At 32.9% G+C, this 24,904-nt stretch overlaps 1 protein-coding gene across 1 annotated transcript in view; it reads right to left on the reverse strand.

Moving 5' to 3' along the window:
* Nucleotides 1–3,811: 3,811 nt before the first annotated feature.
* LOC139517234 (uncharacterized) overlaps nucleotides 3,812–24,904 on the reverse strand; it is a 39,822-nt gene continuing 18,729 nt past the window's right edge. Inside the window, exons 4-11 of the mRNA XM_071308043.1 lie at nucleotides 23,051–24,830; nucleotides 20,358–21,906; nucleotides 19,531–19,696; nucleotides 18,257–18,485; nucleotides 17,847–17,957; nucleotides 16,515–16,658; nucleotides 11,548–15,994; nucleotides 3,812–10,086 (exon numbers count right to left, since the gene is read on the reverse strand). Coding sequence (XP_071164144.1) covers nucleotides 6,880–10,086; nucleotides 11,548–15,994; nucleotides 16,515–16,658; nucleotides 17,847–17,957; nucleotides 18,257–18,485; nucleotides 19,531–19,696; nucleotides 20,358–21,906; nucleotides 23,051–24,830 — 11,633 coding nt within the window. The 3' untranslated portion in view covers nucleotides 3,812–6,879. The remainder of the gene's footprint in view (nucleotides 10,087–11,547; nucleotides 15,995–16,514; nucleotides 16,659–17,846; nucleotides 17,958–18,256; nucleotides 18,486–19,530; nucleotides 19,697–20,357; nucleotides 21,907–23,050; nucleotides 24,831–24,904) is intronic.

The following is a 24,904-nucleotide window of genomic DNA, read 5'->3' on the forward strand; positions in this document are numbered from 1 at the left end:
TGAAGGCCGACCATACAAGGGCTGTATAGCCAGTCAAGGTCGTTAAAAGCTCCCATCATCATGGCTAAGTTAAAAAAAAAATCGATTCTTAAAAATTCAAATATTTGATGATTTGTTCAAAGAATCTGGATAATGCTTTAATTCACTTATTTTTCTTTATATAAATAAACAGTCTGACACATACATTGCAAATCTGTCTCAAAATTTGTAAATATAGGCAAAAAACGATTATGTACTCCTATTGTACAATCCAAGATGGCGGTATATCATGACTCAAAATTACTTATATGCAACCTGCATCATTTAGATAACCGAGCACTAACATAGCTAGCCAAACTTGAAACACGTAGTTTTCTGAAATACGATATTTCAGTTGTTAAAACTTCAACCAGTAGATTAACTCGAACAAAATAATTCGGTTGTCCAAACCTAGACCAGTGTGCTTATTGATACAACAATACTCAAGGCAGAAACCTGCATGAATAGGTTTACTATTAAACAAAATATACACCTCGCGAAATTAAGCAACACCTGATTTTTTTTCAGAATTGTTTATTATTTAATTCAAAATTTATCGAAATATCGATAAAAAAGAACTGAATTTGTGTTTTTGTTTGATAACAAATAAAATGTGAATTGCCAAGTGAAAGTTTCGACTGTTTTCATAATTGAATTTTTGACTAACCGAAATTTTAGTTAATATTTTTCTATAATTTACAAAAGACATACAGAATGTATGTCTGATTCACAAGTATATTCAAAATATTGCAAAAACTCTGTGACGATACCGATTGCACTATTCAATACGCCATAAAATGTTGTGTGTTTTTTTTTTGTCTTTTTTCCTCCTTTTTTTTGCCTAATCTATTCCGCACATGTACGTATTAAATATTTTTTAAGTTCGATTAAATCCGGTGTATTTGTGTGTTAATTGGGTTTTTTTAACTGTCTTGTGTTGATTCTTTCTATTATGTTGATGAAGTTTCAATTGCTCAGCTCAACTGTTCTTTCTACATGTTTGTTTAAAATCTTTTTTGAACAGATAATATATTTACTATCAAGACTTATTTTTTCAGTTGGTGATATTAATACCTAAATCTCTGTGTTTTTGTAAACCTCTAGATTGCTATTTGTGATATATATGAGACATCAGGTAAACCTGGATTAATTTTGTATCTTAGTCACATATCAATGATGTAAGTTATTTGAGTTTTTAGCTGTCCAGTTTTGTATTTGCGCGTAACCGTTGTTGGGTTTCTTTTTTTTCTTTTGGAAAACTTATGTATATACTACGAGTTGAAATGTAAAAACTGTTTTAATATGTCGATTCTATCATCTAACACTTATGGTTTGACCATATGTACAAAATAAAACCAATAACTTTGAGTCTTTTGCGATTTTGTTAGGAATTAAACAGATTTTTGTATCATGTTCTCATGTTGTTCTGTTACATCCCTGTCCCAGGCTCATGGGGCGTGGGTGGCTAGCAATCATGTTTAGTTCCGCTACATTCTACATGTGCATGATCCAAGTCGGGAGCCTGCAATTGAGTGGTTGTGGTTTTTGCTGTATATCATATTTGTTTTTCGTTTTTTTTATGTTATAAAAATAACTCAAGACGATAGTTTTCTCGATTGAATTTTTTACATTTGTATATTTTTACCTTTTTTTAGCTTAATATGCGGTATAGGTTTTACTAAGTTCCAGGCGCGTAGCTACGTTTACGTCAAAACGCCCTGGCGAACACTTGAATTTTGATCCAAAAAATATTTTTAAATGATAGCAGCTAGGTTAGCTACACGTTCAGTAGTCAAAAATCTATTAGCCCTAATATGTAGCTACAAAATTGAACGCAACCCTGATGAGATTCGATAATTTATGTGGTTTGCATTTTTGTCCAGCCTATGATTTATGTCGCCAAAAGGGAAATTAGAGAGCCTAAATGTTCGTCGGTGGCGTCAGTTTAGTTTCAGTATGTGGTTAAAAAAATTTAAATATCTATAACTTTGTCAAATGTTTGTGAAATTTTACGGAAGTTGCACAGAAACTGTTTATGATCAAAAGATTATCTAGAGCTTAATGATGAAATTAATGTTTAATTTCCCCGTATTTTATTGAGAAAAAAGAATTTCTTTTTGCAGGTAAAAGGTAGTTACATTTTGGGGTTAATGTTTCTTATGATACATCTATTACTTCGTCAACTTTGGAAGAAGCTTTTTATGATTAATATTTAAAGCCAAAATTTTGAGAAAAAAGATCGTACATTTTTCAGTACTAAACTGTCAGACTTATCTTTACTAAATTAACAAACGGTGTCTTGTTTTGTTTAGGGAGCTACCCCTTTGATTTTGAGGGGGGAAAGGGGGGGCTAGGATGCAAAATGTTGTCCTGTCACCTTTTTTAGTTGTAATCTCTGTCCTACCTTTGTATTTTTTTTACTTTTTTCGGTCCTGACTTTCATATAAGAATATCCGGTTTTTTTTTTTTTTTTTTTTTTACATAAATTTACATCTTGCCTTTTTTTTTGCCAAGTTGATCATCCTGCCTTTTTGCTTACTCAAATCTCCTGTCCTGTCTATAAATTAAATGGTAGCTTCCTTAACTTTGAAACCTGCATAGATGGTAATGAAACTTGTGCAGAGATCAATATTCCAGATTAAGAAAAAATATCTTTAAGTAATGATTGATCTTTTTAACTTCTGTAAATGACTGATAAATGGATTCACTTTTTGCTGCAACAAATCTCAGGCGAGAACCAGGGTTCTACAGAACCCTTAAAATGCAAATTTTAATATTGCACCTGAAAATTTCTGAAAATTAATTATTTCAAGTTCATTAACGATTTTTTTGTTGATAGAATGCTTGGACCCACAGCTCCTTTTACTCATATTTGAAAGTAATTGCATGGTTCAGACGACTTCTCTAAAACCAATGACCATTAGATTCCAAATTAACACAAAGAATAGATCAAACATAAAAAAAAAACCCATTTAGATTCCGTGCACAGAATAATGATATTAATGATTATTTAATGACAGAAATGGTAACTCAATTTCGATACAATATTGCTTTCGTTGGCTTTACCCCCTAACTTGGACCCACTACCGGGCGACAGGTCCTTCGACTCCTCGCCGAAGTTCGGGCGTACACGTAAAAGTGACCTAGCTACGCCACTGCTAACTGTTGATGGCCGTGCGGTGACCTATTGTTTTAATTCTGCCATTTAGTCTCTGTTTGAGAGTTGTTTCATTTGCATTCATACCACCGCTACTTTTTTATCAATAAAACTTTAACTCATCTCTCCTCTTGTTAAAATTCAATTTATCAATGTTTGTGTATCATATCTTAAAATCTGCTGACCAACAAATATAACATTAGGAAATATATCATGTAGACAAAAATTGAGAATAAGAATATCATCAGGAAAGCTAATACATCCATTAAAAGCAGATATCATTTCTTATAAATATTATTGTCATTTATGTTTTCTAGAAAACATTCGGGACTATGTAACTGTAAACCACTATCAACTGATGTTTGGCACACTTAGACAAAATATTTAAACTCACTAGTTTCGATTTAAAATGCACACACCAAGTCAGTTTTAGTCAGGTCATCGAGTTGGTGAAGTATTTTTATTTTCCTCAACAATTTTAACATATTTTTTTTAATCACCAAGGATTTTATGAATTGTGGAATATGATTTTAATCAAATGTGTAATAACATTATACAACAGTGATGCACCACAAGCCGGAAAATACATGTTAAAATTACTTTTAGAATTTCAGGCTAATAAAGTAACTAGACACATTTATATCGAAAATATAAAGTTTTAATTGTAAGTATCACAGTAAGATATTATTCAAAAAGTACAAAATATACATTAGAAAGCTATAAAGGAAACTTTCTGTAAATATTATTTGATTTAGAAAACTTAATCACAATTGTCATTTTGTCAGCTGTTTAAGAAAGCTTCATTGAAACATTGCCATATTAAGTGTAACTAAAAAAATGCGTGCATTTACATATTGAATTGATTTTTTTTATTTTGTTAGCTTATACATGATATTATTTGGTAATTTCTTGTTGCTTCGTCAAATGTTGTTTAGAGTTCATTAAAAAAACACGTACCGCTAAATTTTCTTAAAAAATAAAAATGAGTAAATAGTCACCATGCAATTTGCACCCTACTATAATATGCTTCTAATGTATTTGAATTACGGTGCCAATAATAATAGAATGTCATCTAAAGAAATGGTTTGATAAAAAGTCTTAACAATAAGACGTCCCACGGATATAAAGTATATTGAAAACTGCCATTGCATAGTATATTTAAATATATATTCTATTGATAAACTAAGAAAATCATTAATTTACTACAAATGCACGAACAAAATAATACACAAAAAAGAAAAACAATATCCTCTTGTTAAAAAAATAAATGCTATCACAGATAATTAATATGAAAATTAGTTTTTACTTTTATGTCGCAAGAGTTTCTGTAAAATTTTAAATAAAGGTTACTACCAATATAAATTAATATTCTTAATTAAAATATAATTAAATTTCACGAGGCCTATAGCTAGATATAGCTTGAGTATAAAACTAACTCGGGGCACTTTTCACAAAATAATCTTGCGACAAAAAAATCTAAGTTAAACTGAAACTTATCATGACTTACGGTTAGTTTTTTTCGTAAGATTTTTTTAGACAAAATGAGTCAAAAATCTGTATTTCATAATATAAAAACAACAAAAAGTAAATAAGATATAAAATAGAATAGAATTGCATGTATCACAGATATAAAAAAAAACAACATCCTCCAAAAATAATCTATAATACATACATTCGTTATATCTTTTACAATTGAAACAAATAATTAAAAGCATTTAAAATATTTTTATCAGAAAGACTAAAAAGGGCAGATAATGAAACAGATATATAAGTTGGGGTAAAAATTCAAAGAGTACCATATGCATACATTTGTATTAAGTTGAGGTTAGATAAGGCTAATATGACAATATAATATTGATATATGAGTATTGGGTTCCCAACCAACGTATGGAAATTTCAGTAGTTAATCAAATCCGATTAGATGTATTCTACACATAGCTTGTTTAGAATTATATATATATATAATCTCCAAACTTTCAGAATTCAATACAACTCTTTGTACCTCCCCTCCAATTCTACCAAAAGAAAAGGATGAAATCCCACAAATTACATACTAACCAATTTGATAATTATACTCTAATATTTCCAAATTACATCTTGAATAAGATGCATAATAAAGTTAATAAATGATCTAAAAAATGTTCTGCTAAATCTTTGCCCCTTACCCCAGTCGAATTGTCTATGATAAATCATTAATTAAAACTTTGAAGGCAGTAGCTTATGATCGAATCAGACATAAAAATTCCAAAACCGTTTCGTTGAAGCAAGAACGTGAATCAGTGACTAATGAAATTAAACACTCTGACGTGCATAAAACAAAATATGGAAGTGTCATCTTTTTATTTGACACTTTAAAGCAATAATTTATGTTTCAGACATCATAAAAAGTCTAAAAAGGTTTTATTTCAGCAAGGACGGCGTCCATAACTATTCTATTTTACTGTGTTTGAATAAACAAATAAAAATGAAAATCTGAAGATTCCTTTTTCCATCCATAAAATAAATATAATTGTATTGGAGATTATTAATATTTAGTATTTAGTTTCTAGTAATTTATTGTGTGAAATTCAATAAGACACCAGTAAAATCAGACAATACTTTTTTTCACATTACGTCGATCATAAATTTGCATGTGAGAGGCTATATCTTAAAGAGCGATTATCATTCAAAATACCACGTAAATTTGTTGAATCAATTTTTGACAAATGCAATTACATGATTTGATATAACAGTTATTTTTTACAAAACAAACTTACAACAGATTTTTACAAACATCTAAATATATTAAAACAAAACATATCCATTCAGACCACCTGCTATACATGATAGTATGTATTAACTATAAAAACAAACATGCAGTTAAAAGACCTAACTTATTAAAATTATACAATATATAAATAGTATAATAAATGTTATAAGTCAAACTCTAAAAGTTAATGTTGATAAACCAACAAATTGTGAAATGGTAGAACTTTGTATCTAAAAGGTGTCAGACTACCAATTCAAAATCACTATCTATTCAACCAAATTTTGCAATTTTCACAGCTTTCTCAACATTTTACCTTAAGTTTAACTTCATAGAAACCAAGTATCTCCTGAATTGTACAGGTATCACCTTTCTACATGCCACCAATGTTTAAAGTCTTTTAAGATAGTAATGCCTTTTGGAAGTCAAATACTACTAATAAAAGATATTGACTCTCAGTTTTCTGGAAATACTAAATTAGTATACTATGGAGATCATTCCTCCTCAATTTTCAATACAAATTCAAAGACAAGTAAATTCTGGCTCAAAATGGTCTAAATATATTTTTTCTTTCATAAAAAGTTTAATTTCTGAGTTGGTTAGTTAAAGTAAACAGTGACAACAGCACTATTTTGTGTCAGAGTAGGGCTACTTTCACGTTTTAGTGAATTGGTGGTCCGACCCCTAAAAGTACTTCATATTCCTGCTTCAACAAAAAAATTTGATTCGCATTCCTGCTTCAACAATATAATATTTTATGTCAAATAAATTTCACAAATAAAATTCCTGAACTAACGAGGATGCAAACAAAGTGATACTAATGTCAAACATAAAGCTTTATAAAACATGCTAATCTCTATTAATTTATATTACATGTATGTGCATACAGTCATGGGGATGATGTCTTCTTTGAAAACGACAAAGCAGCCAATAATGAAACCCCTTTTTCTCAATAGTTTTATATATTTGTATTTATTGAATCCTCATGTATATCTTCTGGTTCGTCGTCTGGGCGGTTGACTACGAGTTCAAAATTGGGTATAATATCTTGGAATTGGGTACAAATGTTTAATCTTTGTTTACACTGCTTACACACTGCTGTTATACGTATTTCTCTTTGGTGGTCGTCTACATGTACTCGGTATTTCTTCTGTGAAATACCGGTTATTCTTATAGGACTGTGGATGTAATTATTGTTCTGGGAAAATATATGTGCTGGAGTATAAGATGCAACGAACTGAGTAATAGCGCCTCCCGCTATTGGTTCAATCATTTTGTTGTTTCTTATTATACGATATTGCGGTAGAAGATCGCTTACTTCCACAAGACGGTGTTTCTCATGCTCGACTGAAACATTAAACCAACCATCTTTCTTAACTTGTACACTTGTTGACATTGAAATCGTAGCATTTGATTGGGGTTTTGTGTTTATTGTTATATTGGTGAAGTTGCCGATTAATTTATCGTTGACTATGAATGACATATCGGATTGTTTATCAACGGTGTCTGGAATTGAAAATTTTAAAACAATATTATTTTGCCCAAGCCGATCACAATGGAATGGTTTCAAACTAAATTGTGTTGCTGATTTTGTAGTAAAGTTGATTCTGTATATTGCTGGATCATTATATTCTACTTTGCTGTAAAGTGGCTTCTTCATATATAACCTTACAGAGTTTTGTTCGAACATCAAAAATTGTAAGTCGGATTCAAAAATAGTCATTACGTCAGCAGAAGGGTGGGATTTACATACATTTCTGAACACTTTCGAATCAACCGACTGTTTTTCACTGATTGATACTGAAAATTCAAGTGATGAAATCCCTTTCATTTTGAAAACTGCTGTTGTACCATCTACCTTAATAGAATGGAACATCGATAGGATGATCCCCTTTTCTTTACAATACAGATGTTTTTGCCATACAACAGCCTCTTCAAATTCCAGACTGCCAGAGTATTTGTTTTTAACTGTTATTAATTTCTTGTTTATTCTCATCTCATCGGCAAATCTCGTGCTAATAGCGTTTTCTAATTTGTCGATCACTAGCGATAGTAAGGCTTCTTTGACATGTACTTCTAAAGATGTATCGATAGGAGAGTTGTTGAACAATATTTCAATTTGTGTTTCTTGACCAATCAGGACAGGGTTCTTCAACCTATCTAATTTCTTTTTTGGTATAATTCTTGTTTCACCTGTATGTTTTAATTTGAATGATTGAATGTTTTTAAGCATGTCAATAACTAGTTCTTGGATCAATGTTAAGTAGGAACAAGGTGGTATTGGTATTGATAGTTCATCTACATAACGATTGTACTTGAAACCACTTTCAAATGTTTGTATTCTTGGTTTTATTAAACCGTAATTAAAAAAGAGATTGAAAAATGCAGATTTCATTCGAGAGGATACAATGCGAATGGTTCTATGTATATGTTCTCTAGTCTCCTTAGAATTATCGGAAGATTTGATATAAGCGTTGAAAGATTCAAAATCGATTTCAATATATGATGGCACAAAACCTAAAACCTTGAAGATGCTTTGAAAGTCCCTATTTACTTCATCTATAATCATTGGGGTGTTGATTTGCATCTTAGAGTTTGCGAGAACATTATTGAAATCTGGGGACAGTTTATCTCTTAAAACTGACTTATCGATCATTTCACCAGTTATAAGAGTATCAGCATTCACGTTAAGTTTGGTTGGTAATTGTGAAAGTACTTCATGAAATGATGACTCATCCACAATTCTATATACACGATTGTTTAGCGATACTAATTCACTTGATGGCTGCTTCCTTGGGACTAATGTTGAGAATTCGAAACTGTTATGCTTCCAGCAAATCTTGGCCCTGTCTTTTTCTTCAACTTTGCATGTATAAAGTGGGACTAATGACGCATCGGTAAAGACGTCTGTTTCTAATGACCTACGATGCTGCCCCCACCTACGTTTTAAATGTTTTTTCAGCTTTAATTTGACGACTTTATTCACAATGAAACCATTATCAGAACTGACTTGATTTCCTGAATCTTGAAATACTTTAACCCATAATCCATTGGGTATGCTGTTGTCATTGCTCAAAGGAAGAATGTATTGTGCAAAATTGCTATGAAAAACTTGATCAGTCATATATTGAACTGCAAGAAATATATTTTGCACACATTTTGCCATCATAGCAGTGGTAACCACGTATGGGTGTTCCAATTCTCGTCTGTATCTTTGGAAACCATAAGCGGCAATGCGTTTATCATCAAAACTAACATGCACATCTATGCCACGCTGCTTTCTTAACATACTGGAATTTTCTTCAATTTTAAGTTTGATAGCATTGAATTGTTCCGACTTCCATTCAGCAAATGCTTGTTGATCCTCTATGTCTTCTAGTTTCTGTCGGATTTGTCCGCGTTCTATAGTTAGGGCTTTCTGTGAATTCAGATAGGTACACACACTGATAGTAATAGCGTCATCTTGTAAGAATAACCCTGCGCCTTGAACTGATGGACTATTTCTAAGCAAAATCTTTTTCGCCTTCCATACCAGTCTCATAATTGCCTCACATTCATGTGCGACAACGTTGACCTCTCTGCTTACTCCCTGGCAAAGCTTTTCATTAATCATTGTGCTATCTTTTATTCCAAAAGATTTGAGATCTATCTCGAGTGTTAACTTTTCTTTATATTTTTTAAACTTGCTTCGGTTGTCTACGTTTGTGTTCAAGTTTGCGATCCTATACACGGAATTATAAATGGCATCAGCTAAATTGTGGTAACGTAGTAAAGCTATCAAAAGTGGAAAGTTCTCCCTATTGTATTTCAGAGTACCTCGTTCGTATGTGAATTCCCATGTAAGAATATCAGATAAAGAAGTTGTTTTGGCTTTTCTGGATATTTCTGGTCTTTGCAAATTATCGACATACACAACGACAACTTCACGAATGTGAGACAACGAATGAAGAGAGAAATCAACTGTTGCTTGGTCAAACATGTTCAACAGTTCTCTGCGTAACGTTTCGCACTGTAATAAAACATCATGTAGACCTCCAAGCAAGTTCCCGCTAGATTCACCGGACAACAGGTTCAGAAGTATGTCATAATTTCCGGTACGCCTGCGTGACTCAAGAGAATTCCAATCTATGCGTAATGTAACATCTCTTTCAAAAACATCCAAAACCTGAAAAAAATAAAATAAAAAATAACATATTTTTTTTTTATATTCGTTTGATTGGACGAATTGAAATGCTGGGATTTAATCATTGCAGAGTTATTCCTTTTTATTAGTGTTGTCAACGGTTAACCGGTTCACCGGTTAATCGTTTGAACGACCGAATACCGAATACCAAAAACGCTAACCGGTTAACCGGACTTTTTTCATTTTTGATATAAATTTGTATTGAAATCATTAAATAGTTATGTTTTCTTTAAAAAATTTCGTCGTGGTAATTAATTTGACAGATCAATTGTCCAGTATATTGATTGCTGTTGTTAATCCAAAAATATAAAATTAAATAGTGCTTGTCTCTCAGCTCGGGACAAGATCTTAAGGTAACATAATTAGTATACATGTTTTTATAACAATAACTTTAAAAAAATCAGTATAAATACGATTAAATTTTACGATTTACTTTATTAGATCATTTTTGTTCTTATATTGTGTAGACCTACATCTGAATTTGCAATCTCTGTCGTGCAAGGTTTTGTCATACTTTAAACGAAATGCTGACTCAAAAATTATGAAATGCAAACCATTGTGAATGTAATCAATGTATACTTGATAGTACGAGTAACAAGCTTTGGCTTAAATTATGTTTGTAGTATTTCATGTAACCCGACTTAAAATAAATTTTCTTATCTTAATCATTTCAAATTGAAACACTCCACATTATTTTCGGAGACAACAAGAGAAAATGAAAGAATTATCGGTTTCAGACAGATCAAATTCTACGAGATCTAGAGTTTTTTTTTTTAGTTTTTCAATCTGAAGTTAGTACAAACGCTATAGTTGATACGGTGTTTTTATTATTAAATTTCAAACTTTGCCAGGAATCTTCACATACAAGCCTTAAAATACCAAAGGACAAACTTCAGTTCATCGTATTATAAAAACGTAAATGTATGACTTGGATGGAAGGTTGTCACATTGACACTCATACCGCATCTTCTTATATCTATGTGAAGGGCACTATAGATAAGGACTTCACACATCAACTTCAACTACCGGTTAAACGGTTAATCGGTCGAACGACTATCCGAGTAACAGGTTAGGCAAAAGTGTACGATTTGATAACACTACTTTTTATAAAAACTAATTCAAAACTTGTTTGATGAAACAATTGTTTAACTCTTTTCTGAACTATTTTCCATTCTTTTTATTACTTTTCCTTTTCTTATGGAAATTTATTAAACATTAATATCGAGTTATCTTACTTTTGCAACAATTATATTACTACTTCCCCAGAAGATGCTAAATATTTAAATTAAGATAACTGCAAAATCGCATGGAGAAAAAAAAATAGCTTTTAAAATTGAAAGACGTTCGCCAGTTTCAAATGCAGCAAATCTAACGATATATTGACAGATTATTTCATTAATTGAAATTGCAAACAAAGACATTTCTATCATAAATGAAGCATACCAGTGCAGAAACTGTTGGTAGGATATCCGTCATCACACGATTTCTACTGATTACTTCCTCAGACCGCTGTGTAATAGAGTTGTCAACCATTAGTGCGGTACCAGTTTTTGTCTGTGTTAACACCACAGTTTCTATAAAGTTCCCAGAAGAATCAATGTGTATTTTTGGAAGGCTACCTGGTCCTACTGGTTCACATGCCACCTTTACATTTTGGACCGCTTTCAGCTTCTCGTATCCGTTTCGTGTTAATGTTTGTAATTGTCTTCCGTATATATGACTTGATGCAACATATGCTTTCATTGTGACATTGTGTAAATGACTGCTAAGTGTGTTTTTTCTGAAGCTGTCAACATCAACAGTATATTTCTTGCCGCATATGGTTTGAGGGATCAACAAATTATCATCGATATTGCTACAGATAATATCTGCTACGTCGTCTGGGAAGTTTGCAATAACCCACAAGTCAGCCATAGATAGATGGTTGTTTATCGGATCTGTGGTTATCGATTTTTCCCACTTTTCATCCCCTGGCTTTTCTATGCCAATTAACCATTTAACTCGGAGAGGAAGAGTTTCTGCCAGTCCATGGAATATGGAATACATGGTTTGGTTGTTTTCTAGATTACGGTGCAAGTATAAAGCGGTCTGCATATTCCCAAAAGCAAAAGCTATTTCGTTCAATGAAGACTGATCATTCTTACTTTTCGTATTGATCTCCATATGTTGTTTTAGAAATTGCGTATTACCGCAAACCGCAGCTGACAGTATCAAATCACTTATATCGTTATCCACTTGAGAAAGACGTACAAGAGTATCCGTGTATTCTGGTTTTCCCATAAATCTTTTTATTCTGTGATGTACAGTCTCCCCTGACGACGACGGAAGCTGCAACAGAGCTTCCTGTAAACTGGCGTTGTCGTCTTTATATCCCATTGAGATAAGGATAGACTTCCATAAAGAACTCTCTCGTGGTATGTTGTCCACCATAAATGTAAGAAGGAGTTCTTTTCTAGGTTTTCTGTTAAATGATGTCGAATGTCTCCTATATGAATCAAGCCTAAGACGTTTATCTATAACGAAAAAATTTGCGCTTGTGTTCTGTGTGTTTATTCGTCTTGTATTTCGTTCTTTTATTTGGTACTTTTCAGAATTAAGGTAAATTTTAGACCATCCTATACACATATCAAGATTGCACTCTAAGCATGAGAAGTCTCTGTTCTCTGAATTTGTATGATGACTATGCTCTTGCGATTGTAGTGACATTCCAGTAGATAAGTACGCCAGAATATGATGTTGTCCAAGTGCAACAGCATAAAGTAAAGGTGTCATTCCTTGGTGATTCTTCTTCATTCTACATGAACCTTTAGTTATGTCATCAACTAACTGCACAATACTAAGCTGGTCCGTTCTCACGGCAAGATGTAGAATGTTTTCGCCAGTGGATAGACTTTGCCATTTAGTTCCTCCTATTTTTAGTAATTCTTTTACACATTCAAAATTAGAATTTGTTATGGCATATGCAAGTGCGGTGTAACCTTTTAGCTCATGAGTTGACACTTTTGTCTGTACGTTTTCATCCTCTTGAAAAATTCCGCATAGATATCCTAATGATTTTATACAACCTTTCTGTGCGGCTAAATGTATTAGAATAACAATGTCAGGGAAATTTGATTCTAAATTTGCCTTTATCAGATATTGAGAACTATGTATAGCAGACGCAGCTAAAGTATCATTGCCATACTCTAAAGCAGATTTTATGGTCAATTGCGTTCGCCCTCGGAACGATTGGACAAGTTCATCTTTCTCCGAATTGTCTAATGTTTGGTTAAATGTCATATGGTCTCTGAACCATCCATAACACTCTAATCTGTCGGCTACAGAGTTAGAAATGCTTATTTTGTTTTCTGTCAATAAACTCGCTATTTTAGTCCTTCCACAGAAAACAGCATAATCAGCTGCTGAATATCCTTTTCCATCAATTTGATTAACAACCTCAGGTCTCGTCTGGATTATTTTTTCGACTAAAGAATACATTCCATGGATTGCAGCCAAATGCAGAGAACTCATCTTATTGTCTGTATTTACCACTAAACTGGTTTTATTGTGTTCCAGTAATTGTAGGCAAAATTCCTCTCTTCCACGCATTAAAGATATCTTATAGGCTTCTTCTATCTCTTGTCTTGTAACAGTCTGCCCCAATTCCTTGTCAACGTAGTTACATAGATGTTGAAAAACGTCCTTATTTCCAGTTTGTATCGCTAATTTTAACAGGTCTCTGCCCTTTACATTGTTCTTCGACATTTTATCTTCCCTAAAACACTTCAAGAGGAAAACAATCGTATCCGTCGAATTTCCTTTTACTGCATATTCCAACACACCCCAGGAGGGAACGTGGGATTTCCCTAATAAATCTTTAATAGGTGATTCATCTAAATGACTGATAAGAGGAATTCTATTTCTAATCAAGTATTTAACTGTTTCTACTTGTCCAGTTAAGCTTGATAGACAAATAAATGCGGTAAAGCATGACTTTTGTTCGTCTGTCATTTTTGATACTTCCAAACTACTAAGAATACTCTTCATAAACTGTATTTGACCACTTTCTGCGGCCTTTGCCATCACCGTTTGCCAAACAGAACTTAGGACTCCCGAGCCAATGAGCGTATGGTGTCCTATAACTTCAAGATAAGACCATAATTGTTTTTCTTTGGCAATGCCAACTACATCTGAATGCAATGTCAAAGAAGATTCTAGTTTTAGAACTCTTTCAATCTGTTTTATAACTTCTTGTGAAAGTACTATCTCGTCGTTTTCATTTTCAGACTGTGTTAATAGTGGTACTATATCTATTATTGTTAAATCAAGCAAATATGGATCTTTCAGTTTATTTTCACTTTCATTTGTTAATGAATCAACTAACAATTCATAGACCCATGACTCTCCAGATATCAAAAGCACAGTCAGCAATTCTTTTGGAATGTTTGTCACGCCAGCTGCAGAAATGTGATCTTTTATCATTTTTGTCAACGTTACCTGGTTGTGTTCCTCTTTTGCCTCAACTGGAAAAACAACACAGGAATGTGAATCGTAAGTTTGTGTATACTGGCCACAAGGAAGAAACTTGAATAAGCACAAAAAGGCTTCAATAGTGCCGGTGTCAAAAAACTGTTTCAACATTTGTTCCGTGTTAGCTAATAGGCCTGTAAAGTTCTGCTTAGAATTAAGACAACTAGTTGTAGATGGCATGATTGTTCTTGGTACTTTTGACGAATTCTTATTACTTAATTCAATCGCTCCCAAAAAGTGATTAATAAATGCTCCATTTTTGTCTGCTACAACGTATGATGCTTCCAGTTTGGATGAATATCTCCAACATATGAAGGAAACAAGCTGTGTCAGAAAATAGACTAATTTTTTTTTATTTTGTTTTGTTGACATGAACTTCCATATCAATACCTTTACAATCGACGATTCCTGGTTCATTTCGTTTGGGTTTTTTAAATGAAAGTGTTCGTGTTTAATAGCGTAAATATAGGGTAAACAGCCACATCTATCCTCCTGTTTGACAGCTGTAGTATCTTGTGCATCAATTTGGGAAATTAATTCTTGGTCCCCTAAAGCATATGCTACATGAATTAGACCAGCACAGTTGACCTCTGCTACTTTTGAAAGTTTTATCATTTCCAATGTTCTCCTATAGTCATAAGATCTTTCTATTTTAAGAGGCGATAATGTGTTCTTGTGTCGCTTTTGTTTCTTTGAATTTCTTTTTTCTTTTGCGGGGTTCTTAACTTCGAATGTATTCCCACGCCTTTGTCCTAACCTATATGCCATTTTCACAGATTTGTTTACTTTCGTCTGATAAACACGCTTACTAAATGTAATATTCATATTCTCAAATGGAAAATTCGATAATATATTTTCTGATAACTTTTCTGCACTAGCTTTAAATTTCCTCTTAGTATCAAAATCTGGTATTGCTCTGCTGCATTTTGTAATACAACCTTTAATCAACAAAAGTTGTGCACAATTCCAATGACGATTGCTTAATGCATACCATAGCGGTGATGCTTGAAATTTGTCCATGGTATTCATAATATCTACTTCTCCGACCCTTGTATTTGTTATTTGTGTTGTCAAATATTGAAGTGATAACAGATTTCCATTTCTGGCACCATGGTGTAGAGCTGTCTTCTGTTCAATGTCTCTATACTGTAGGACGTCATCATATGATTCAATACAAAGAGATACGAGGGTTTTGGTAAATAGGTGATGGCATACATCTTTCTCATTTCTAGCAATTAAGAATATAATCAAACTACTAAGAGCATTTTGCTTGATAGATTTTATGTGTTTTTCAATGAAGCCCAAATGTTTTAGAATCATGGTGGTCGGGGAGTGTGTACATACAAGATACAGAAACTCATGTTTCGCAAGCATTAATCCCCTGAAAAAAAAAGAAAAAAACCAACTTAATAGTAATTTGAATTATATAGAAAATGTACAAAACACTCAGATATTATTAGTTTAATAATCGATATACTGCAGCATACTGCAACTTAATACCAATAATTAGACTCTAAATATTTATTTTTAGCCGTTTTACCTGACGAAAGCATACTCTTATTGAATCTTTTATTTTGAATTTCCTTTTTGAGAATATATGTTTCTATAATTGTATGAATAAACCAATTGTTCAAGACGTTTCGGCCATTGGCCTTCTTCAGTTCTTTATTTCTCCTCACAAAATGTAATGTCAGCCATGTAGTTGTGAGGAGAAATAAAGATCTGTAGAATGTTAATGGCCGGAACGTCTAGATAATTGGTTTACTCATACAATTATACAAACATATATTCTCAAAAAGGAAATTATGTTCCCTATTGGAATTTTGAAAACAAAAATATTTTTTGTCTAAACCATCTTATCATAGTTTGGATTATTTTTTTACATTGCATTTAATACTAACCTTTCTTCATTAATTGCGTTGATGATAAGATGTGGGGCTTTCTCAGTAAAATACTCTATGATTTCCCAGAGACGATATACAGCACACGCACAGGCCAAACGAGCTTCGTCTTTTAATAATTTTCCATCCTGCCCTATTTCTAACCTAAAATATTAAGTTTGTTATTATGTAGATAATTATATTTTCAGTAAGTGAACCAACTAGTTTGCTTTATTGGTATCATTTAGATTGGAAACGGGAAAACAGTCAAAGATACAACAACCCGACGAAATATAAAAAAAATAATACAACAGCCGAAGGCCTCCAATAGTTCTTCAACACAGCGAAAAAAACCCGCACCTGGAGGCGGACTTGTTCAGTAAAAATTGACGTCATACTAAACGCAAAACCATATTAATGAACTAAAATTCAAAACAATACAAAACTAACCAAGGTCTGAGGCTACTGACTTTGGACAGGCGCAAACAAGCGACAGGGTTAATGATGTTTTGTGTGATCGCAACCTTCCCCATATACCTCTTGCTAATGTAGATTAATTAAACACGCAGCAATATGCGCAGTAAATCTCGGTTTTAAAGAGTTTATCTTTACTGAAAATGACGGAATCGTTGTTGCATGCAGTCGAAATCCGTAATATTTAGTAAACCCGTGTGTAAGGTTGACTAACATGCTAAAGCGAGTGTTTATAAAAATAGATTAAAAGATAAAAATGTGTACATGTTTATTTTATAGTAAACTTTTAAGAATTTGGTATTCATTACAACATTAACAGTAACAATTTTACTGCACCATATGTGCATTTCGACAACTTATGTCTCGTTAGTGATGCTCGACACAAAAATATATATGCCCAAACCTGTACAAACATTGAAAGGATGATTAAACCAAAAGGGACTTAAAGTAAAAGCCAAACATGAGCAAGGAATTAAGACTATGCATGAGAGCAATACATCAATTTAAAATGATTTCGATAAATAGAGATCATTAAATCGGTATTTTATGCCAGTACCGAAGTCTTGGTTACTGGGCTGGTGACGTTCTAATAAGTATTCATCATTTGCAACTTTTATGTCATTGCACTATCCATTTTATCTCAATTATAGAACTAAAATTTTATTTTTGATTCGCTTTTTTCGTATTTGTAATCTCTCCATCGATGTATGACTTTTTCGAACAGCGGTATACTACTACTGTCTATATTTATTAACCATAAAGGTAAATCAGTATTAAAGTTGCCCGAAGAAAATATTTCTATATGTCGAACTAGGTAATTTTTTATTATGTTTTTTTTTTTTAATTTAAACAAGCATCTCTTATCGGCATGTCACTCACCTCGACCATATATCTTGTACAATTTTCAGTCTGGGTTTGCCAGGACGATTGTCTGCATAACAAGGATTTGCTTTTGAAAAATGCCAGAAACTTTTGTACTGGTAATTAGAACTGAAATAACAAAAATGAATTCAATAATTTGTTTAACTACAACATATAACTGTGTGTTCTTATGATATAACCGTGACAATCAGCGATTACAAAATAAGAAATGCAAAATAGATGGTGTCAGACATAGAACATTGCCACATTTATGTTTGACCAACTTTAATTTGAACTCTCTAAAGGAACAACATACATGTGAACAAATTCATTTCTAACTAAGGCTGAATTCGATGTGTAGATTAAAGAAAACATATCATAGAGAAGCGACACTTCAAGTTGCATATATAATAATGCTGTCATCATACCTGTTCCAAATGTCTTGTGCCATTTTTATTCTGGACTTTGCTTCAAACGACTTATCAGCATAATCAGGATGACCTTTCAGGCAATGCGAGAACCGTCTAATTATATGAAAATTACTGGATTCATTGTTGTCCCATTCCATACAATGCATATCTTTAACATATTCCCAGTACCGTCCACACCATTTCTCACCCCAATAACTTGCATCTACCATTTTTAGGATTTGTTGAGCTAGTAAATACATAATGTACATAGTATAATATGTTTAAATAAAGAACCTTTGTGAGCATCATCACATACTCAAAACCCCTACATTGTCATTGTCACAACAATATCTACAGATTCTTTAGACACAAAGATTTTTAAAACTCCTACAAGATGCAACTGATAAAATCTTGTAGATATGCACATCTACATATTAGGTGTTTCCATGAAATTCTGGCGTGTGGTATCAGAGGAATTTTGCTGCAAAACTGTTGCAGAAGTATATTTAGGTCTAAACTTTAAGTTCAAAGGGGCATTACTGCTAGAAAAAAAATAATCATCAATTCCTGTCGATAAAAGCATTTCTTCGTAGAATTTCCTTATCATCTTCAAGAAAAATTACAGGAAGACAATAGTTCACAATACATTTCTTAGAATAATACATAATAAGCTAGATTTCTTCATAGATGAATACTTTTGTAGAATTGTATATCCATATCATGTTTGTATTTTTCAATGATTCGTTTAATACATTATGGGAGTGGTAGGAACCGTCACAAAATGTAACCATTTTATCTCTTTTTTTTTCTTTCTTAAAATGTCATGTACCAAGTCAAGTCAGGAAAATGGCCATTGTTATATTATAGTTCGTTTTTGTGTGTGTTCCATTTTAATATTGTGTTTCTGTTGTGTCGTTGTTCTCCTCTAAGTTGTGTTTCCATCAGTTTTAGTTTGTAACCCGGATTAGTTTTTATTCTCAATCGATTTATTAGTTTTTAACAGCAGTATACTACTACTGCCTTATTTTATATCAACTTCAGATATGTTTTATTCCATTCTTTTAACTCATATTGTGCTTTTCCCTTCATTTAACCAGACTTGTTCTTTTCCAACCGTTTGTTTAACTCGGATTCGTTCTATTCCAAACCCTACATATAATTCAGAGTTTTATTCGTACCCCTATTTTCACTTCAGACTTGTTTTATTGGAACCCCTATATTAACCCCAGACATGCCCTGTTGTTACTCATATATATAACTCTGAATTGCCCTATTATAACCCCTATATTTACCATGGTATGCATCTATGATACAACATTTTTCAAGAGTCTCCGTTTTAACCAGTCCATTGTTATCCATGATAATTTTGTAGTTCTGCCAATATCCTGCAGTTACTGCTATATCTAAAGGTGACAATCCGTCTTCGTTCTCTTTGTTTGTATCTATCGTAACTGTCGCCTGCAATTAAAAAACTTTCGAATATGAAATAGTCAATAAGACAGCAACCAAACGACAGAAATAAAAACAAAAACATAACAGATCAACCAACAGTTTTCAACAATAGGCAAGTTTTTGTATAATATCATTGCCAAGTTCTAAACCGTCCAAGTAAAAAATAAATGTGAATAAAGTAAGCATATGCTGTCAACAAGGTATTATTAATATAAACAGACTTACTAGTAGTCAAATTACTGTGGATTCTTTATTAATCGTTGGATACCAATTTTCGTAGTTTTGACGAATTCAAATGTTCAAAGAATTACAAAATTTTCTATACGCTTTGTATGCAGAGATTGCCAAAACCACGAAATCAAATATCCACGAAAAGTTTTTTCTCAATCCACGAAAATTGATACCAACGGAAATATAAAAATCAATGTTTACATTATATCCCAGATTTTCACAAATTTTAGAAAATAAATCGAAATTGCGTTTTGGTGGTTTCGTCTGAAAACGTATACCTTTTGAATCGGGATAAACGCGTTGGTAGTTCTGTACAGATTCTGTCAGTACTTCTAGAACAGAATTTTCATTTAAAATTGATATGTCTAAACTTTCACAGGATGACTTTAAGGCCCAACTTTCCCACAACTTATGGGGAATTTAACTGTAATATTACCTTTGTCACCATTTTGAGAACTGAACTGTCTTGCAAAGCTGCAGATAGATGCAAAACTGATGTACCAGGTCGAAGCGATTTCTTCTTGTACAATTTATAACAATACCTAAGGAAACAGTCCTCTTTACTTCTTACAAAGGGCGAAATATCAATATCTTTGCTCAAAAGGTAAATGTGTGGTAAAACTCCTGGAACTTGCTTCCAAATCTTCACAGCATTGAAATGTCTTAATTTTTCTCCCGTAATCAATTCCAGAACTGTTAAAACTAGTTTTACCATATTGTCCTCAATTTTCTCAGCATCTTTTCTACTTTCAGCTGGTAAACTATCCAAATCAATTCCTACGTCTGTCCCATCGTCTGATCTGAAGAACTTGGCTCCATATTTCAAAACTGCATTTAGGACAGTTTCAGGGGTATCCTTACTTGCTGCAGCTAAAATAATATTTTGCAAATAAGAAATATTTACAAGTTTCTTGGACGAGCTATTGTATATTTTCTTGTGAAAGTGTCTCTGAAAGGAACAGCGTTTATCGGAGAGTTCACATTTCCATATGATATCAGTCGACTTCTGAATTAATAATTCTGCCACGTCAAAGCATTTCATTTCAATACAGTCTCTCAAACATTCACATACTATATGAACATCCCCAGTATAGTTCATACCAAGATTTGGATCGTGATTAAGTAAAAGGGTTCCAATCTTGCTGAAAATTTCAATTTGTGTTCTGGGCTTTCTTTTCAGAGCAGGATGGTTTTTGTTCAGCAATTTTCCCAGCAAGGATTGTTTACGTACAAGTGGAATTTGCAAAGACTTACATAGGTCTTGTAAATATTTGTTTGTCTTTTCATGTTTTTCTGTCGATCCGTGTTCTTTGTGTTTGTAGTAGCGTGACAAAAGATATGTCATGACATCAATTGAAATGTCACGTGAGCTAATAGCAATACTGAGAACATCAATTTCAGTCATTTGTTTCGCGTCATTTTTTCTCCATTTTTTTAATGCCGTTTCCACAATATCTACTGATCCAGAGGTAGCAGCCATTGCCATTGTTTTGTCACTGATTGTTTCACCTTTCTCAATAAGAATCTTTGCAATATCTGTATTCTTGTTAGTTATTGACAGACCAACCACTACTTCATCTAAAGTCGTATCATTTGTTCCGTTCAGTGTACATCCAATAGAAATTAGGTACGTCATTATTTGTAATGGAGTGCTGTCTCGCTTTGAATATGACGCTTGTGATACAACTCGATGTACGGCTCCAGACTTCTCAATGTCTGGGATAAGTTCAAGAACATGTTTGACCAATCTCAATGATTTCAAGTCTAATGCTAAAGATAGACAATTACGTCCGAACTTGTCATTGTAAGTCGAAACTTTTTTATCTAACTTCCGTAACTTCCGCATGACTGAATAATTGCCACACTTAACTGCTAAAAAGAATGGCGGGACCGTTATCTTCTCTTTGTTGTCTCTTTTAAGATACTCGAATGCCTTCAGTTTGATCTTCTTTCCTCTCATATCTGAGGGAACAACGCATCTGTGTCTATAAAAGAAAATCATTTTAGGCTTGTAAATAAATGTCTTCATTGCTTTATTTACTCCTGCGTAATACCAAATTAAATTAATTGTATTTTACTCTTAGTTTATAATTCCACTTTTAAATAGTTTTATTTAAAATGATAGGTTCTTAACACTGACTCTAAAGAGCCTGTGTCTATCATTTGTCTCTTCAACAATCGCTACTCTGTTTTTTTGGTAAATATTATCATTGAAGGGGTATTAAGAGTTAACAGAAATTTTCAGCAAAGTTCACACATTTGTAGAAATTATCCTGTTGATCTTTTTTAAGTTTCTTTTAATATACTATAGTTATGAAGATAATGACAAAAACTGCTAAACAAAATTATCAAAACGTTGTAAAAAAATATCGTTGAAGGCCAATAACTCCAATATAGTCAACTAAAGATTTAGACCATAAAGCTTATTTGCAGATCTCGTCTTGCTGATCGTTTCTACTTTTTTTTAAGGTTTCTATTCATCATGTTTTTAAGAAAATAGAGCAAAAACTAAATATTGGGAAAAGTTAAAGGTCGATGACTCCAATAAGGTGCCGACCAATGACTTTGGTCTTCATAACTTATTTGTAGATCTTGTCTTGTCTATCTATATATTATAGTTTTAAAGACAACTAGCAAAAACGCAAATAATTGTGAACAATCGGCACTAAAGGGCAATAACTTCAATATGGTGTCGACAAATAATCCCGATCATTTGACTTATATGTATATCTTGTCTTGCTGGTCATTTTTATCATTCAAAGTTTCTTTCTTTATATCTATCATTTTTTTTTTAGATAATGGGCAAATATTTTCGTTTTAAGGCAATAAATTCCATAAAAAGTCGTCGTCTAATAGTTTTAATGTCTTAAACATAAGCTAGATCTCATCATTATAAACTTTAAACATGTTTGCCTTGTCAGATTTTCTCTGTCTTTAACGGTTTTCAAGATAATAGTAAAACATTTCATTCATTTTATCCCTGAGTTTGTTAGCCATGTTTTCTAACAAGCTTTCAACTATCTGGTTTGTTCTATAAATTTTATAAAAAGTTATAATAACATTGTAAACCGATTGGTTTTTTTTTCAATTTTTGATATTAGATTACCTCAATTAATATAGAATACTTACAATGCTAGAGATTTGATAAGCCGTTTGCATCCACTACACAATTGATAACTAAACTTAGGTGATTTTCTCTGCTTTTTCTTGACATGGTTTTGTTCTTTTTCTCTTGATGTCCATAATGAAGATACAGTGCTTCTTTGAAGAGAGAACTGACTATTGACATAAATGTCGTTATACGATGACCCTTGTTTCAAAGAAACACTTTTCCCACGTTTTGGCTTGTTTTTAAATCGAATGTTAAACGTACTTTCATCCATGTCATGCAAGTGTGCCCTGAAGTCTGTAAAGATGACTTCTCCAATCCACGAATGATCGGGAATTTGATGTTTGGTTCTAACACTTTCATCAACAATCAATGGTTTTGGTTTGGTAGACATTTTTTCAATTATAAGATCAAATGTGCTCTCTTTCAGATGAATGCTAAAATGCAGCAAGCCATATCCATCTTCATCTTGTACTGTCAGATCAACAACTTGTTCACAATTTCTCAACAGGTAACATACAATATCATTCTTACAGTGGTATGCAGCCACCAGAAGCGGTGTTCTCCCATTTACATCTTTAATGTTAACTTTTACATGTTTGTTCTCCATCAGACATTTCACAATATTGGCGTTTCCTGCTCCGCATGCGTAATGAAGTGGAGTCGATCCTCTCCAATCAACCGTATTCGGATTAGCACCACCTTTCAAAAGAACTTGAACGCATCGAAGTTTGTTAGACTGTGCTGCTTCATGCAAAGGAGATCTGCCAGAAAAATCACAAGTGTTAAAACTGGCACCAAGGGATTTTAAAAGAATAAGCGTCTCAGAAGCACCATATAGAGCTGCATCATACACGTACGTATTTAAAACGTCCGGTATCGATTTAATAGTTGGTAGTAACATACTGGCCATATTTTCAAAATGTTTCAATGGTTCTTCGTCTATATATTTATGTTTAAACTTCCTGAAAGTTGCCTGAACTGTTTTCATCACCATGCATACAGTTGTTTCTTCTAAAACAATATCTTGACGGAAAACGTTGATCTCGTGACAGCCTTTGATATGACCATGCCGGATACAGAGTTGCAGCCCTTTGTTAACATCAGAGTCGTTCATTTCTGGATACATTAATATCTGGATTTGATCAATAGTCCCAAACCTACAGGCAATATGGAAAGGTAAAAATTCGGTAAGATCCCTCTGAGATTTGTCAAATCCTTTTGACACCAACATTTTTGTCACATCTAAAAGTTTGAATTCAGCAGACAGGTGAAGTAATGTATTTCCTATCTGCACTTCTGACGAGACGGATATTGATTGCGCAAGCTGAAGGACGTGTGAGAAATTCTTGTTTCTCATGGACATGTAACATAGACAGAATTGTACACGATTGTCCACACAATCCGTCTCTAACTTCGATACAATGAATTCGATATCTTTTGCATTCTGTTTGTACAGTAAGTCTAAGCAGCTGTTACCAGTAAAATCTTCTGTATCAACATCTGCATTCAGTTGAATCAGGTAAGTTATAGTTTGCGCCTTACGTCTGTAAAGCGCGCGATGTAGTGGTGTACGCTTCCAGTTGTCAGACTGGTAAATCATTTCACTTCCCATGCCAGCCACTATTATCTCACAAATATCTAAATTTCCGTTTACTGCTGCATAGTGAAGGGGTGTCGCACCCCTCTGGTCAGTAAGGAATTTCGCTGTTGTTCCGTCTTGTAATTGATGAATAGCTGTCCTAAGTTCTTCTTTAAGTCCGATTGCAGCAAATATGTGAAGAGGTGTACCGCGACATTCTGTAAGAAACAGGAAGTTTATTTGAATTACAAATGTCCAATATTTATAAATTTATAAATTTATAAAATAACTT

This window comes from Mytilus edulis, chromosome 1 (genome assembly GCF_963676685.1).
Source record: "Mytilus edulis chromosome 1, xbMytEdul2.2, whole genome shotgun sequence".
In the NCBI taxonomy this organism is placed as follows: Eukaryota; Metazoa; Mollusca; class Bivalvia; order Mytilida; family Mytilidae; genus Mytilus; species Mytilus edulis.